Source organism: Lontra canadensis, unplaced genomic scaffold, assembly GCF_010015895.1.
Source record: "Lontra canadensis isolate GAN:19392208 unplaced genomic scaffold, GSC_riverotter_1.0 scaffold37, whole genome shotgun sequence".
In the NCBI taxonomy this organism is placed as follows: domain Eukaryota; kingdom Metazoa; phylum Chordata; class Mammalia; order Carnivora; family Mustelidae; genus Lontra; species Lontra canadensis.
In genome coordinates, this window is record NW_022631031.1 from 16,239,427 (window position 1) to 16,255,719 (window position 16,293).

Below are 16,293 nucleotides of genomic sequence, written 5' to 3' on the forward strand. Positions count from 1 at the left end.
AGCGGGAAGGGAAGCTGACAAGAAGCAGCGCCCCACCCTCCATCCTGGACCATGCCCAACAGGGTTGCTGTGTGGTTCTCACTGTATGGGTTCAGATGAACAGAGAAGTCTTTCTGCAGCCTTATATTGTTCTTATCAAATAAGGGCTAAAGTCTAGTCTCCTGACCTGACACTTGAGACGTGCCCGTTGGCCAGCATTGTCCCCGAACACCACATCCATGTCTGCGCCCAGGCTGAGGCTTGCCTCAGGAGGCTGAGCCCTCTCCTAAGTGGCTTTGCCTGAAGACACAGTTGATGTCCTTTGTCCTTGACCTTCTTTAGAGATCTAAAGTTAAGGCACCATATAGTACTGAGTCTCTTTCCTTTCGGCTCTCAGGTAGGCCCTGCTCCTTGTTGGTTGCTGGTTGTCATTTCATCACAAAGAAAGACAATCTCATGTGCCATAGGATCTGCTTCCCTTAAAGGCTTTCAAACACCTCTTAGAGTGAAGTTATCTATAATGCAAAATTTAAAGGCAAACAGCTACTGCAGTCCCTTGGGAAAAGGCCCAAGGAAAGGGAGAAAAAATATTTCCAAGCCAGAGGCTGACTAAATTGCCCAGGGCTGGAAGAGATACAGGATCAAGTCTAATTCCAAGTCACTGCCCAGGAAACTGGCAGCCAGCGAAGCCCATCTTCTCCCCTTGCACATTCCTATGAAAAGCATGCCAGAAGCAGCAATTCCAAGTCATGGTAACCCAGAGCTCTGAGCCAGCCCTCCTGCAGGCGCCCTTGGTGGGCTCCACACTCACAAATTGCCTCAGATGTCAACTTTGTACGTTATCTCTATGTGAGGGTATACAGACAGTCACCAACATAAACTAACAAGACTGAAGGAACCCAAAGTCCATCATACAGATATAAACTCATGTCACATTACCAGATCGTACTGCCTCACGGAAAACTATGAAAGAACACTTTCTATTAGCCCTGTTATTATTTTGTGAAAAGCACAATTATATTTCATGTTGTTCTGTGTATGTGTAAAAATGTTAATTTGTAAAATACTGGCAGTGAAGATATACCTGTTTAAATTCTGTTTTGGTATTTTTTTCAGTTGTTTATATACTACAAAGTTCAATTAATAGAAGTCACACGAAGAAGCATGTCCTATAAGAGCCAAGTTGTTATTTTCAGGGTCATACCCAAGGACAAAACACAACAGGTCGAGGGACCTTGCAATAATTTTGTGTATCATAGTCGATGCACATAGCTTGGGCTGAATGACTGTTACTGAATTGATTACTGGGTATTTATTCCATGTCACTGAATAGATATTTTAACCTCTGTAGAATACTTGATAGAAAAGGTAAAGTTTTTCCTTCTATGCTAGGGATTTGGTGGGTAAACTCATAACTTCAAACTTCATTACGGAAATATTTGATAAATTATAAAAGACAGAAAAATGAAAAGGGAAGAAAACAAATGGTTTCAAGGATACGAAATTCCTGTTCAAGCTAAGAAAATATATTTTAAATTCTGGAGAGAAGGGAGTGTTTTTCTACATGTCCATATTAATGTGTGTTGCCCACACAGAGCATTCTATATATATTCAACTCAACTACCCAACTGAATAAGCAATCATTGCAGAGGCAAGGTAAACAGATATTCTCCTCCAAAGATATCTCACCTCCTAAGCAAGTTAGGGAAAACACACAGATTCCAAGCATTCCAACACAAGAGCTTCATAGCATAAGCAGGATCCTGATGTACCCATAACCCAAATAGTGAGGGCTAGAGTATCATCCTACTATAGTTTTAGCAAAACAGATTGTTCCTAAGTTGTAAAAATACTATTCACACATAGCACTCACTTCATCAAGAATTATTCTAGAGAAGTAACAAGTTATATGATTCCAGAAGAGTACAGGAAAAGGTAGCGATTTATATAAGACATCATACCGAGCTGTTTTCAAAAGGTTCCAAACCTCAGACAAATGAACAATACTTTCACTAAACTACCATGTAATCAAATGTAAATAATTTCTAATACATTTCACCATTCAAACAGAGAAGAAAATGTAGATCTTGAAATAAACAGATACCAATCCCTTATGAAAATTTAGTAAAGAATCTACTTAGGTTGGCAAAGATTCACTTGGCTTGATTAATAATTTGGAAACAAATTTATTATTTATAACTACATTAAAATTTCCAAAACCAATGTCCTGAGCTACTGGGTATAGTTTGTAGGTAGATCTCTTATCCATACATACATAATTTGAAGCGAGTTCCAACAATCTATCTGACATGCAGGTGCATAGAACAGTGTACTGTAATAGGCCATTATTAAATTCTAAAATTTCTATTAAATTTTACATTCTAAAACTCAATTAAATTCTAAAATTTAGAGATTCAGTGAACTCCCTCATCTGGGAAGTCAGGTTATTGACCGTATTCTATCCTCAAGGGAAATGCTTCAGAAAAACAAATGTATATACCTTCAAATCTTTTCTATAACAGTACTTAATTTTAGATATGTGTTAATAACACTGTTATAAGCAAATAAACCATATTAACCTTCACATTTCCTTTGGTTTAGCTGTTGATTTTTGCGTATGTGGCTGACATCCTTTGGAACATCTGATGGAACAATGACTTAGACCACAGTTGCCTAAAGGTCTGAAAGAGTTCATTTAGCATCCAAAACACTCCTTTAAATCCAGAGTTTACCTCCTTCATCTTTAAAATGCACTCTATACTTTCAGCAGTGACTCAAATATGTAACCTAATGTTTGACACTGCAATGAGCAGTAACCTTTCTCAACGCAAACCCACAAGTGTAGCACATTTCTTTCTTTCTTATGGATAAAGAAAAGTAAACATTATTCATAACAACAAAAAGACCTAGTGGAAATCTTTCCATTTGCTACAAGATGTGCATTTCCTCATTATGTACAACAGAGTCATATTTTATTCCACTGACTTCCATGTTCTGGTCAGAAAGTAAAATGCCTTTAGAAGTCACCAGGATGCAACACTAGGCATATCAAACAGGGCAGAAGCAGTTTTATGACCAAATGCCTTCAGTTGATTGTTTACATAATTTACATGTTGTAAATTATCATATACGACCTTAATTTCCAATCAAAAGGCACATATGGTCTATTACCTTTCCATCATCTTCAGTTTTTCAAGAAAGAACCACTGAAAAACTTCAAAGCAATTTAAAGAATTCACATGGTGACACGTTTTTCTGCTATTTTTCTTTTCTCTATTCCATATTCCACTTTCATCTAATATGCACAAAATACCAACACGAAGCCTCTGTGGTTCAAGACGACTCTTGACATTGTGTTCGTGATTCATATTGCAATACAAAAGTAAATACATGGGATGAAAAATCAGTTTGAGCTAACCCTCAAAGTTGTAAATAAAATTAGAGAAACAGCATCGTACTGTTGAATTAAATGCTGCAAATCGTGGCAAAACAAACTTACTCTGAGATTGAGATGTATGCAGGCACAATGGAAACGTGAATTTACCTTGATGGTAAGCAACCACGATGAGTTCTGAGGTAGGGTAATACGTCAATTGTGGAAAAAAACGATACACCCACAGTCAGAAACACCACCATCACAGCAGACCTCACGAGGGAGGTACATGGATGCATTGTAGACATTGATTCGCTCCTTACATGGCTAAAAGACGGCCCTTTTCTCAGGCATCGGGCCTAGCAGCCCTCTGAGCTACACGGGGTCACACTCTCTCTTTCACTGCTCCTCTAGAAAACCAGGCCAGGAGGCACCTCCTCTATCCTCAAAGACAGACCTCGCCTCTATCCAGGAAGGAGCCCAGGCCCCAGCCTTCCGCAGGACCCCAGCTAGCGCTCTCCGCAAATTCCAGCCACCCGCCAGGCAGCGCCACCGCCACCAGAACCCTTCCAGACTCTGTTGCCCAGGCCTGTTCTGACCCAATATTGATAGTTAAGACAGAGTAAACCACTGCGTGCCATTTCACAGGAAGAATAACTCTATCTGACTCCATCAGCTTCTGGAAAGTGTTTCTCACCCAGCAGGCACATTCTGTTCTGTCTTACCGGAACATCTCAAAAGAGGACAACCCTCACTGGAAGGTAGGCAACCCCTTTTCTGACCGCACACCGAGGAAAGCAACACTCCGCTTTTCATACCTTTGCAGCCACTGACGAGTTAGGTTTCTCCAGCAAGTCCCAGAGCTTCTTCCGCTTCTCCGGGCAGCAGGTGTTATCAAACTCTTCTCCCTCCCGCTCTCGCATGGTCTCGGCCTCCCGCCTCAGTTCTTCGTTCATCTGCTCCTTCTTCTGATGATACCTGGCTTGGCAGCAGGACTCCAGGTAGATCTCGTCAATCCCCCAGTAATCAAGCTCTTGGCCAAATGAGAGCGCGCACATTTCTTCCATCATATGGAGTTTGCCCGTCCGGTAGAAGTTTAAAATGGAAGTGAAGGCCCCCGGGTGCCGGTCAAAGAAATACTCGTTCTCACTGAGGTTGTAGTCATCGCACACCTCCAGGAGGCTCTCGTGCGTGTTGCAGTCCCGGAGCTTCCCCAAGCGCGTCCGGGGCAGCCGGTCCAACGTTCTCCACAGGACTTCGTGGTTGAGGCCCCCCACGTTGATTTTAACCCTCCGCGAGCATGTCTTGCTCCTAATGATGTCCACAGGTTCTGGTGGAAGGGACAGTGTCGATCTTGAAGTCTTCCTGTTTAAGCCAGGGGGGACCTTTTCTGCCATTTTGAACTAGACAAAGCCACAGAGCCAGGCTCCTCAAAAGAATGAGCTGTGGGAGTGTCAGCTGAAGTGATAGCCCTCTGAGGCAGGCATTTCCACCAACACAACTGGAGAAAAAAGGAACAACAATCACTTGGTTACTTCCACTTCCCTAAAGCATTTCCCATTCTTTAAGATTGCTTTGTTGTTCATGCACAACCAGGAGGTCTAATAGTAATTACCGTGTATTAATGGAGATAGGAATCATTGCCCCAAGGTATGAGAAAAGAGAAAAAGACAATACAATGTGCTTCACACACAGAAGAGGCTGTGTATTCAATTTTATACATCTAGAAGGTGGTAACTCCCAAATTTATCACCGGAGACCACTTTCTCAAGCTCTGGACTAACATATCTACGTGTTGGTCATCTCGTTCTAGATGAACAACCAACACCTTACACTAACCTGCCCACACCTCCAATTTGCCCAACTAGTTCCTGTTCCTTCTCCATTTCAGATTTCTGGCCCTCCACATCCCCACAGCCAGCCACCTGAGCTAAAACTCTGCGAAGTCCCAATCGATCTGTCTACATACAATTAAGAACCAGGTCTTAACCAACTGCACCTTCTAAACATTGCTTAAGTGCTCCACCACCAAGACCCAATCCCTGTTACCCTTGAACCATGATTTTGGTTCAAGCCCTCATCACCTCTTGCTTACATTTCTACAAAAGCCTCTTAAATTGGATCCCAAACTCTGGTATTGTCAACCTAAAAACCTTTCTCCACAAAGCTACTAGAATGATCTGCTAAGATACAAAATTGGCCCAATCCATGCTTTCAGCCTACAAAGATTCATCATTACTGGCAGTGTAAAGAACAGTTAGCCTTATTAGGTCTGGCCCATCCCTCCACCCTCACCTCTCATCCCTCCAACATCACTATATTCCAGCAACCCCAGACTACATACATCCTCTGTCTCAAGTTTCTGGAGCTTTCTTCATGCTGTATCCTGGAAGGGCTTCTACCTTTCCCATTTCCTTTTTACTAACTGCTGCTTGCTCTTCAAGACTGATCTCAGACATCAATTGCATCCTCCAGAAAGCCCTCCATGATATCCCTCCTCTAGGATCATGAAACCTCTGTGAATGTCACTTCTGTTTCATCATACCAATGCAATAACACCTTTCCCACAAGATGCTGGGAGCTCTTAAAGACAAAGTCTTTCGTATCCTTAACACCAAGCACTTATAGATTGTGAGAGCTTATTTTTGAAAGTGGGCAGAGAGGCAAGCAGGGGCGGGGGGAGAGGAAGCAGGCTTCCTGCTGAGCAGAGAGCCCCATGAGGGGCTTGATCCAAAGACCCTAAGATCATGACCTGAGCCGAAGTTTAACCCATTGAGCCACCGAGGCGCCCCATGAGAGTTTAATAAATGTTAAATAATGCATCAATTCTTTGTTTTCCACAAAACAGCTGACAAAAGATCTAATAGGGCTAATGCTTATGGCCAGAAAATGCATAAATGGGGTTATTTGAATGACCTGCCTAAAATGAAACCATGTTTAACGAGTTAAATGTGTGTATGTTTGTGTGTACATAGTATCTGTCAGAATGTGTGTGTGTGTGTGTGTGTGTGTGTGTGTGTATTCTTTTGCTCCACAGCTTTTTCTCCTGGGTACTAATTCTTTAAGACATAACTGCTCTAGTTAGTCCCTCTTGTTGATCTATTATTTTGATCTTCGGCAGCAAAGATCTTCTTATTTGATCTTCTCCTATGTTTTTGCAGAAAATCATGGTGCTTCAAGCAATACATCCAAAACACCACTTTTAATGTAAAACACCATGTTTCATAGCCAATGCCCTTATACCAAGGGGGAAAAGCTCTTAGATTTAAGAGGTCCTTATAATTAGAACTCTCTCCTAAGTTACACACCAATGTCTGCATGTCTCTGATTTCTCCACTCCTATAAGTTAAATTTATTTCTCCATCTGGAAGTCAAGTATCCTCTGAAATTAAAATAAGTCACATTTATGAAAAAAAAATGGTGGCTGGACTATGTAAGAAATGTTTCCTATACCACCCATAAATACACTTGAATTGAGAGGTTGTTTTTTTTTTTCCAACCACATGGTGACAGAAATATGTTAGGTAAATACATACACACTGTCATCACAGATGACAAAAATACCTATTTTTACAAAAACAACGATGAGCCACAGTGATTGGGCAAATAACTTAAATTCTCTGAGCCTTAATTTCTTGCTCTGCAAAATGAGGATATCAGTATCTACAGTACCACAGCAGTATTATGATGATTCAATGAGATAGTTTATGTGAGGTGCTCACTACAGGGAGGTATATCTGAACAGAATAAGAAAATTTATATTTCTCATTTTAAGTTTGCTTTCCAGTCACAGAAAGAAAACTGAGATTAAAAGCTACCCTAGAGGGGCACCTGGATGGCTCAGTGGGTTAAGCCTCTGCCTACGGCTCCGGTCATGAACCCAGGGTCCTGGGATCGAGCCCCACGTTGGGCTCTCTGCTCCGAGGGGAGCCTGCTTCCTCCTCTCTCTCTGCCTGCCTCTCTGCCTGCTTGTGATCTCTGTCAAATAAATAAATAAAATATTTTTTAAAAAAGCTACCCTAGTGTCTATTAAGTAAATGCTAGCAATTAACTGTTTCCCTATTCATATGTTCTGTCTTCTCCAGTAAATTTTAACTCCGGAATGTGAAGAACTGTTGGTCCCACCTTTTCTGAACCTCACAGCATGTATCTTGGATGCCACCGATGCCCATGTCCAAATTTTGTATTCCGGTGACAAGGGAATAGGTATATATACACATACACAAAATTGAGCAACAGTATCAGGATCAGGGAAAACAACTGAAAATATTAGAGATGGGGCAGTTCTGGTAGCGAATCTGATTGTTTGTTCTCCATTAAATAACTTGGTTGTAGACTCAATGACATCTCAGCAATTCACATAGATTATGTGAACAGTCCGTATGAATAATAAACAAAGGCTAATCCATTTTTAATTTGGCTACAAATACATATAAAATGAATTTACTCTTTCTGGAATATCATGTCATCTTAATGTGAAAAAGATAAGCAGTTTTTGAACTGACCAGAATATCAGATTAGAGGTTTTCTGAAAAGGGTGAGAACAAACCCTGACGCTGACACAAACATCTCCTGTTCCAGTCAGTGCCAGGGCTTAGTGGGACTTGCTTTCTTATCAAAGTCATTATTAGGGGCCTGGGTTAAGCCTCTGCCTTCGGCTTGGGTCATGATCTCAGGGTCCTTGGATCGAGCCCCGCATCGGGCTCTCTGCTCAGCAGGGAGTCTGTTTCCCCTCTCCCTCTGCCTGCCTTTCTGCCTACTTGTGATCTCTCTCTCTGTGTCAAATAAATAAAATCTTTTTACAAAAATCATTATTAAAAGCATAAATGCTATGTCATAGTCACCATTTGCCTCAGATAATTTCACAGATAATTTCCAGTGACTTTCCTTTTTGTACGTTGTGTGTCTCAAGTGAAGAGAGGTCATAAGACTTAAATTTCACATCATCTCTTTTACTGATCAAAAACTTTCTATTATAGGAAATCCAGTGTTGACTGCAAATCCCAGAATAAAAGGCAGCTGAAATCCAATGCCCCGTCTTCAAAGCAGGGGTAGAGAAACTTAGGATGAGAGAATGTGACCCACTGATTTGATTTTCTTAAGACTTAAAGATGGTCTGCTCTGGTTACTGTTACAGTGGTTGAAAGTTTTTATTTTCCTTTGGCAGAAAGTTCTGCTTGTTATCTGATAAGAAGTGCAGGCTCAGACGCCCAAGTTCTGGAGCTGTTGAAGAGCTCTGAACAGTGTTGACAGAGTTCCTCAGGTGCTCAGAATAATCATGGAAAACAAATGATTGCCTCTGGAGCCTGTAGTTGAAGTCAAGTACAGAGGACGGTACCTCAGAAATGCACTCAGCCTTTCTGTCTGGCCCCCTGCCTGTCATTCTCCCTTCTCTTTCTTCCTCTGTGGATTTCCTCTCCCACCTTCCTGTCTGTCTTGCACCATACATTGCTTACTTTTCTCCCATTGCTTTCCCTCTCTTCTGATCTTGTTCCCTAGATTTTTCTGTCCTCAGAGCCTTTGACGAGCCACAAAACCAAACTATATAATTTCAGACTTATACCCACTTCAAAAAAATTTTTTTTGAATTTTTATTTATTTATTTGACAGACAGAGATCACAAGTAGGCAGAGAGGCAGGCAGAGAGAGAGAGAGAGAGAGAGAGAGGGGGAAGCAGGCTTCCCGCTGAGCAGAGAGCCTGATGCGGGGCTCGATCCCAGGACCCTGAGATCATGACCTGAACCTAAGGCAGGGGCTTAACCCACTGAGCCACCCAGGCACCCCTACTTCAAATATTTTTTGAAGGTCTTAATATGAAAACCTCTTAAGCAGAAAACGCCACATCTCCTCCAGAAGAAGAGAAAAACATCGGTACTGAGCTGCTCTGTATGGGAAGTTGTATGAGCTTGCACAGGGGGCTCTGCCCTGAGCCTCAGGACCCCTGGGTCCAGTTGGGCTGAGTTTCTGCCTCCCCTCACCCTTCTCGTTGGACTTGTTTCCTCACCCATTAAATAATGGCATTTTATGCCTACAGATCATTAATATCGTATGACACTTGGCTAATCTTTCCTCCCACTACGATTCTGTGATTTTTACCACCCTCCACTCCACTCATTATCTTCACTTTAGATAAAAGTGAACATATCCTACTACCTCGGAGTCAATGAAAATTTTTTTCCTGATTTCTTTAAAATGAGGTGGTTTCCGTGTTTCCTTTCAAGAAACCCTTGAGTATTTACAAGAGCTTGAAACTACCTTCAGAACACCATAAAAGTTTCACTTCTATTATTTAGTGTTTAGTTAATTTTCCATATTTTGACTTTTCATTTTTCATCTATGTTCTTTTCCGCTATATTAATTTTACCACTAACAATGAACCTGTCGGTTTCCTCTGGGTTAGGTACTCTGTGTCTTTGACACTCTTAAGAGCTCGCAAAATTTATGTTTTTAATTTTAGTAATTAAAATGGATACGATGCGCCATTTTCTCACATTTAGCTTTATAAGTGAAATTATGTCTATCATCCTCATTTTACTCCATAAAAATTTATCATCTAGTTCAATTTAGTATAAAAGTATACTATAAAATGTACTAATTCAATGTTCAAATGATGTAGATGTTATGCAACTGTGTAAAATTTATATGCACTAATAGTTACAAACTGAATACTTTTTTTTTTTTTTTTAAAGAATAGATCTGTTTTATTTAACAGACAGAGCTCACAAGCAGAGAGAGAGGAAGGGAAGCAGGCTCCCCACCGAGCAGAGAGCCTGATGCGGGGCTTAATCCCAGGACCCTGGGATCATGACCCGAGCAGAAGGCAGAGGCCTTAACCCACTGAGCCACCCAGGCGCTCTGACTTTTTTATTTCAAGGGCAAAATCTCAGCGAACCTTTTCTTATGGCAGTTTGTTGATTTATTTCACCTCACTTGATTAATTGAAAAGTCAAGCTTGTAACAATCAGTCGACCCGTGCAAATGTACTAAAATTCCCTTCATTAGTCTGTTGGAGAAAAAAGCGACTCTTTAAACAATAAACAACAACAAACATTCTCGTTTTGCACAGCTGCACTGTGCTCCTACCAGCAGCGTGAAATTATGCTGCCAACCCGTTCAGGGCCAAACCTGACACAACACAACTTTCGGATCATGGCATCGTAATTACAGCTTGAGACTCCAGGTTGTGGCGGCTGCGGGGAGGGGGGTTGGGGGGTAGTTTACTGTACTCTCAAAAATACTACCATTATGTCATATACTTGACACTTCCTTAGGGTAGCAAGGCACGGTAAGTCCCATGTGTGATCCTGTGAAGATGCAAAGCCAATCCTTTTAAAGATCTAAGCGATGTTTAACATTTCATTTCTGTGTTGCTAGTACACACTGAGCAGGCATTTGCACACAAGCAGCTCTGAGACCTTAAAGTTGAAATCACTTTATGTAGAGCTAAAGCATTTTCTTAAATTTTCATGTATGGTATTAAGTGGTAAAGAAATCTTTTTTGATAACAGCTATGTCTGGTTCAGAGAGTCACAAAGTTATATACATAGTAGAAACCTGGAGAGAAAAGCACTGTAACTATGAGTTGAAAATATAATCAGTGGGGTGCCTGGGTGGCTCAGTGGGTTAAAGCCTCTGCCTTTGGCTCGGTCATGATCTCAGGGTCCTGGGAACGAGCCCAGCGTCCAGCTCTCTGCTCAGCAAGGAGCCTGCCTCCTCCTCTCTCTCTGCCTGCCTCTCTGCCTACTTGTGATCTCAATCTCTCTGTCAAATAAATAAATAAATAAAATCTTAAAAAAAAAAGAAAAAATATAATCAATGCTTCTTTAAAAAAAGTTTTAGTACTTCCTGAAATCTTTGAAATGACTTCCAGAATTTACTAATAAAAAAAAAATAAAGTTATAACAAGTTAAAAATGAATCAGAGTCACTGGAGAAAGACAGTACTAAAAGGAAAGTCCTGGAAACTCAGTTATCCTAAGAAAGTCAACAAACCCGCTGAATTACTTCAGAACCTGGCCAGAAAGATCAATGAATTTCATAGTGTTTATTGTTTTTTAATATATCAAATTCTAGTAATAACTGATACATTGTCCTTGTCATCAGAAAGGTGAAAGGCAGCCTTTCTTTTCTGCAATCAAAAGCTGTTAATACCAATATGTTCCTTGATTTTAGCACAAATATTCAGTCCTTAGTTTAAAAAAAATCCAGGACTTTTATCCTTGATATAACCGATGCTTTTTTTAGATACACTCAAACAAAATCCTAAAAGCTTTGCTTTCAGTGGTCAGAGGAAACATTGTGTTGCAATAAGAAGGGGAAAAGACAAGTAATAAGTAGAATATGCAATATGAGTGTCTTTCAATATCACAGATGTCTCTGAATAACCAAATTTATAAATAAACCATTTTATTTAGACACATAATATGATTGTTCTTCATCGGAATAGAGAACTATTTAAATAATTAGATCCCACATATATATATGTTTGCTATAATTAGAGTAAAACACTAGGTTTGCCTTTAGAAACAGGGTTTTTTTTTTATAAGACGTAGCTGACAAAAATATCCTTCTCTACTTTGAAATATATAATACTGATATTATAATGCAACGTGGGCCTTTATAAACTACAAGGTATAGTCGTGGCTTGAAATTTTCAGTCTGATTCCAAACACACAAAAAGGCTAAAACATTTAGAGGAACATTCAGCCATTCAGGTGATGGAAGACTTTTCTATTATGTAGGTAAAAATGCCCTTTACTTTGGGGCTCAAGATGTGTTCTTTTAAATGTTTCTTTTTGCAAACATCTTCCCAGAGTCACAGTGCAGTGAAGGGGATAAATAAAGATGAAAGGCGATGAGAAAAATGAAAAAGGCAACCAATGGAAAAACTACTGGAGCCACTGAAAGGAACAAAAACAAGGCTGGGCCACCCTGTCATATCCTGATAAAAACCACAAACTGCAGTTCTATGTGGATGACACAATCTTCAATTTGGGTGATGGACTTAAATTTCATATGCCCTCTGGGTGTTTGGCCTAAGTTAGATTTAGCCTCTATAAAACCAAGTAAAAAAAATGTTCATTATATTTGGAAAGGATTTGAATATTTGTGAGGTTTCTTCCAATAAAATTAGTTTTTTTTTTAAATTTTTTTAAAGATTTTATTTATTTATTTGACAGAGATCACAAGTAGGCAGAGAAGCAGGCAGAGAGAGAAGAAGGGAAGCAGGCTCCCTGCCGAGCAGAAAGCCCGATGCGGGGCTCGATCCCAGGACCCTGGGATCATGACCTGAGCCGAAGGCAGAGGCTTTAACCCCCTGAGCCACGCAGGCGCCCCTAAAATTAGTTTTTAGATCATGGAATGTTTGATCTGGACTGTTCAGTAGTAATATTCTTTTTTTTTTTAAGATTTTATTTATTTGACAGAGAGACACAGCGATAGAGGGAACACAAGCAGGGGGAGTGGGAGAGGGAGAAGCAGGTGTCCCACCAAGCAGAGAGCCTGACTTGGGGCTTGAACCCAGGACTCTGGGATCATGATCTGAGCTGAAGGCAGATGCCGAATGACTGAGCCACCCAGGCGCCCCCAGTAGTAACATTCTTGACAAGGGATATTTCTCTCAGTTGGGCTCCCCTTAATAACAAAAATACAATTTCCAATTACCTTCTGGTCCCTTACTTCTCATAATCGAACATGTTACAGGCAATGTGGTTTTCATTAAAAGTATAAATAGTGAGTCTGATCTGAGATTAGTTTCTATAACCTAAACATTATACCATACTTTATATACCCTCAGTTTGGAGAGCAGAGTTACAAAATGTGGCAAAGGGAACTTGTATACGTTCTAGTCCAATTCCTCATTTCCAGGTTTCCAAACCGAGATCCGATGAGGTCATGCGACTTGGCTGATCTCTCTTTCTGGTAGCTGCTGAACTTGGACTAGAACCCAGATCTATAAAAGCCTATGTAAGTCTCTTTCTATTACATCCCACCTCGTTATTCTTTGCTTTTCACCTTATAGCGCATTTTAAAAAGCTTTTATTTCTTTGTCTACCCCCATATCAAAATACTAATTCAAACTACACTAAGCTGAGATGTGATATTTCCTTTATACTGTTGACTTCTTTAAAGGCTAATGGCTGTAGTCAGGCAACTTGATTGTGCTCTTATGAAGAAAGGTGAACGTCACAGAATCATTCTTTCATCACCTCCCTCTTCTGAATACTAGTTCTTATGATAACTACTCCCTTCTGCTGTGGACTCCTTCAGTCAATTCTGCACACTGCAGCCCCAACAAGAGCAGACTGGGGTCACTTCCTACAGAAGACGTTCCCATGCCTCCCACTCTCCAGATAAAGACACCCTACATACAAAGACTGCAAGGTCTGTCATCGACTTCTCTCTGCAGTTTTCTATCATGTAGATAGATGTGTTCTTATAGAACCATCTCTCTCATTCTGTGTTCTGACTTTTTCATTCATTGCTTTTCATGTGCTATTCTTCTACCACACGGAATCTGCACATCTTCTATCTTCTCCCCGCTTCACCTTCAGATATCAACTCAAGAATCACATCTTAGATAACATCCCCTGATTACCTTGACTACAAAATAATCTTATTTTAAGAACTTACATAGGATTAGGTGCCTTGTACCTACAGCACTTGTCACAACAGCAGTTTTGTATTTATTGGGATGAGTATTTTTTTAAGATTTTATTTGTTTATTAGAGAGAGACAGCGCAAGAGAGAGTGAGCATGAGCAGGGGGGACGGGCCGAGGGAGAGGGAGAAGCAGGGTCCCCATTGAGCAGGGAGCCTGACTCGGGGCTCCATCCCAGGACCCTGGGATCATGACCTGAGCTGAAGGCAGATGCTTAACTGACTGAGCCACCCAGGCGCCCCTGGGATGAGTATTTTGACTATTTGATAAATATGCATCCTCTTCAATAGACTCTAAGTTCCTTGAAGGCAGGAATCATATCTCATCTTATTCACCACTGTATCCCAAGTGCTTGGAATGAAGTAGACCCATCATGATATTTTTGAATGAAAAAGTAAATTATCAGATTTATATTTTACTTAACATTTATTTAAAAATCATATTCTCATTCCAGCTACTCCATATGACCTGCCACTCCCCAAATCCAATGTGACTTTCATGTCTGAAAGGTTCTTTTCTGCATTCTCCATCTGATAAATCCTTATTCATTATTCAAGATTAAGAAAAAATATTTTGTTCCAGGGTGAATTAATATCTTCGGCTATAATGGATTAAAAGCTGTTCTATATGTTATAATGCTTTTATCTTGTATCATAACTATTCATTTATTCATTCAGCAAATATTTATGAGCCCTACTTTACGGGAGGTGCAGTCTCTGACATCATGAGGCTTATATTCTAATGGAGGTAGACAGGCATTCTACAAACACACAAGCAACTGACTACAACTGTGAAAAAAACTACAATGGAGAAGAAGGTTCCATGTGAGCTTTAACTGCAAATACCTTCTTGGCTGTGAGTTCTTAAAAGTATTAAGCTTCTCTTACCCATATTTGCAACTTTGGCATGCGAATGCTTAACAAATTTTGTAGACTATCCAAGAGAATGAATGAATGAGTGAATAATGAATTTCAAGGCACTATTATCCTTATTTTTGGTCAAACGTTTTCGTTAACATCATCTAACATCAGTTTATTTTGGTGACTTCCAATTTGTTTAGAAGTTCTACCTGCCCTTATTTATCTATCTTGACAGGGCCTGGGTTCAAGATAAGAACTAGGTTTTCTGGACATTTGTAGGGAAGAAGTGATAAATAAGACCCTAACAATTATTGCTGTCCTAACTAGAATATGCTACCTAAAAACACTACTGGGCCTAGTAATGTTCCAGTAGACCCTGGGTGACCACCTGTCAGGTATGTGCAGAAGAAACTCCTACCCTGTTGTGAGATGGAGAAGATGGCCTTCAACATGGCTTCTATCTCTCAAATTTTATGGTTCTATAAGATTTAAGTGAATACTACTCATGTAGATAGTTCACTGGGTAGATAAAGAATAGGGAAAACCTTACCCTTTTCATTTCTTTTTTTTTTTTTTAAAGATTTATTTGTTTGAGAGAGAGGGAGAGAGGGTGAGCTTGAGTGCATGTAAGCGTGGGTAGGGGTCAGAGGGAGAGAATTTTCTTTTTTTTTTTTTAAAGATTTTATTCATTTATTTGACAGAGATCACAAGTAGGCAGAGAGGCAGGCAGAGAGAGAGGGAGAAGCAGGCTCCCTGCTGAGCAGAGAGCCCAATGCGGGGCTCGATCCCAGGACCCTGAGATCATGACCTGAGCCGAAGGCAGGGGCTTTAACCCACTGAGCCACCCAGGTGCCCTGAGGGAGAGAATTTTCAAGCAAACTCCCCACTGAGCGTGGAACCTGACATGGGGCTCCATCTCATGTCCCTGAAATCGTGACCTAAGCTGAAACCAAGAGGGGGATGTTCAACCGACTGAGCCACCCAGGTGACCCCACCCTTTCAGTTTCTTAAGCTTAAAATTTTGCAAAAGTGAATTTTCTATTTCTCAGTATAAGCCAAGAAACAGAAATATGCAAGCCAGAAGAGACAATGAGATTGAATTTCCACTAATTAAGAAAATAAAGAAAAGTAAAAGGAAAGAAAGTATCAGAGTTAGGTGAGTCCTCTCCCCACCACCCCTGCCAAGAGGTGAGTTTACATCCTTTAACAATGATCTTTTCTCTTTCTAAGTAATATAAAGTATTGCCATGCAAAGACTATATGAAGAGGACAAAGTTTAATCAAAGGAATGACCCAATGGTAATGGAAATACAAGCAGAGCGGTATTTGGGTTGGGAAAATAGCTTAAGTTGAAAGGTAGAAATCTTTCCCAACATATTCAAATCACAACATGTGGGTAGCCACATCTTCAGACTCAAAGGAG

General features: G+C 40.4%; 1 protein-coding gene across 1 annotated transcript in view; it reads right to left on the reverse strand.

The window, feature by feature from the left end:
* The window catches only part of KCNB2 (potassium voltage-gated channel subfamily B member 2), a 399,811-nt gene that overhangs the window by 366,645 nt on the left and 16,873 nt on the right, over positions 1-16,293 (reverse strand). Inside the window, exon 2 of the mRNA XM_032869199.1 lies at positions 4,171-4,853. Coding sequence (XP_032725090.1) covers positions 4,171-4,749 — 579 coding nt within the window. The 5' untranslated portion in view covers positions 4,750-4,853. The remainder of the gene's footprint in view (positions 1-4,170; positions 4,854-16,293) is intronic.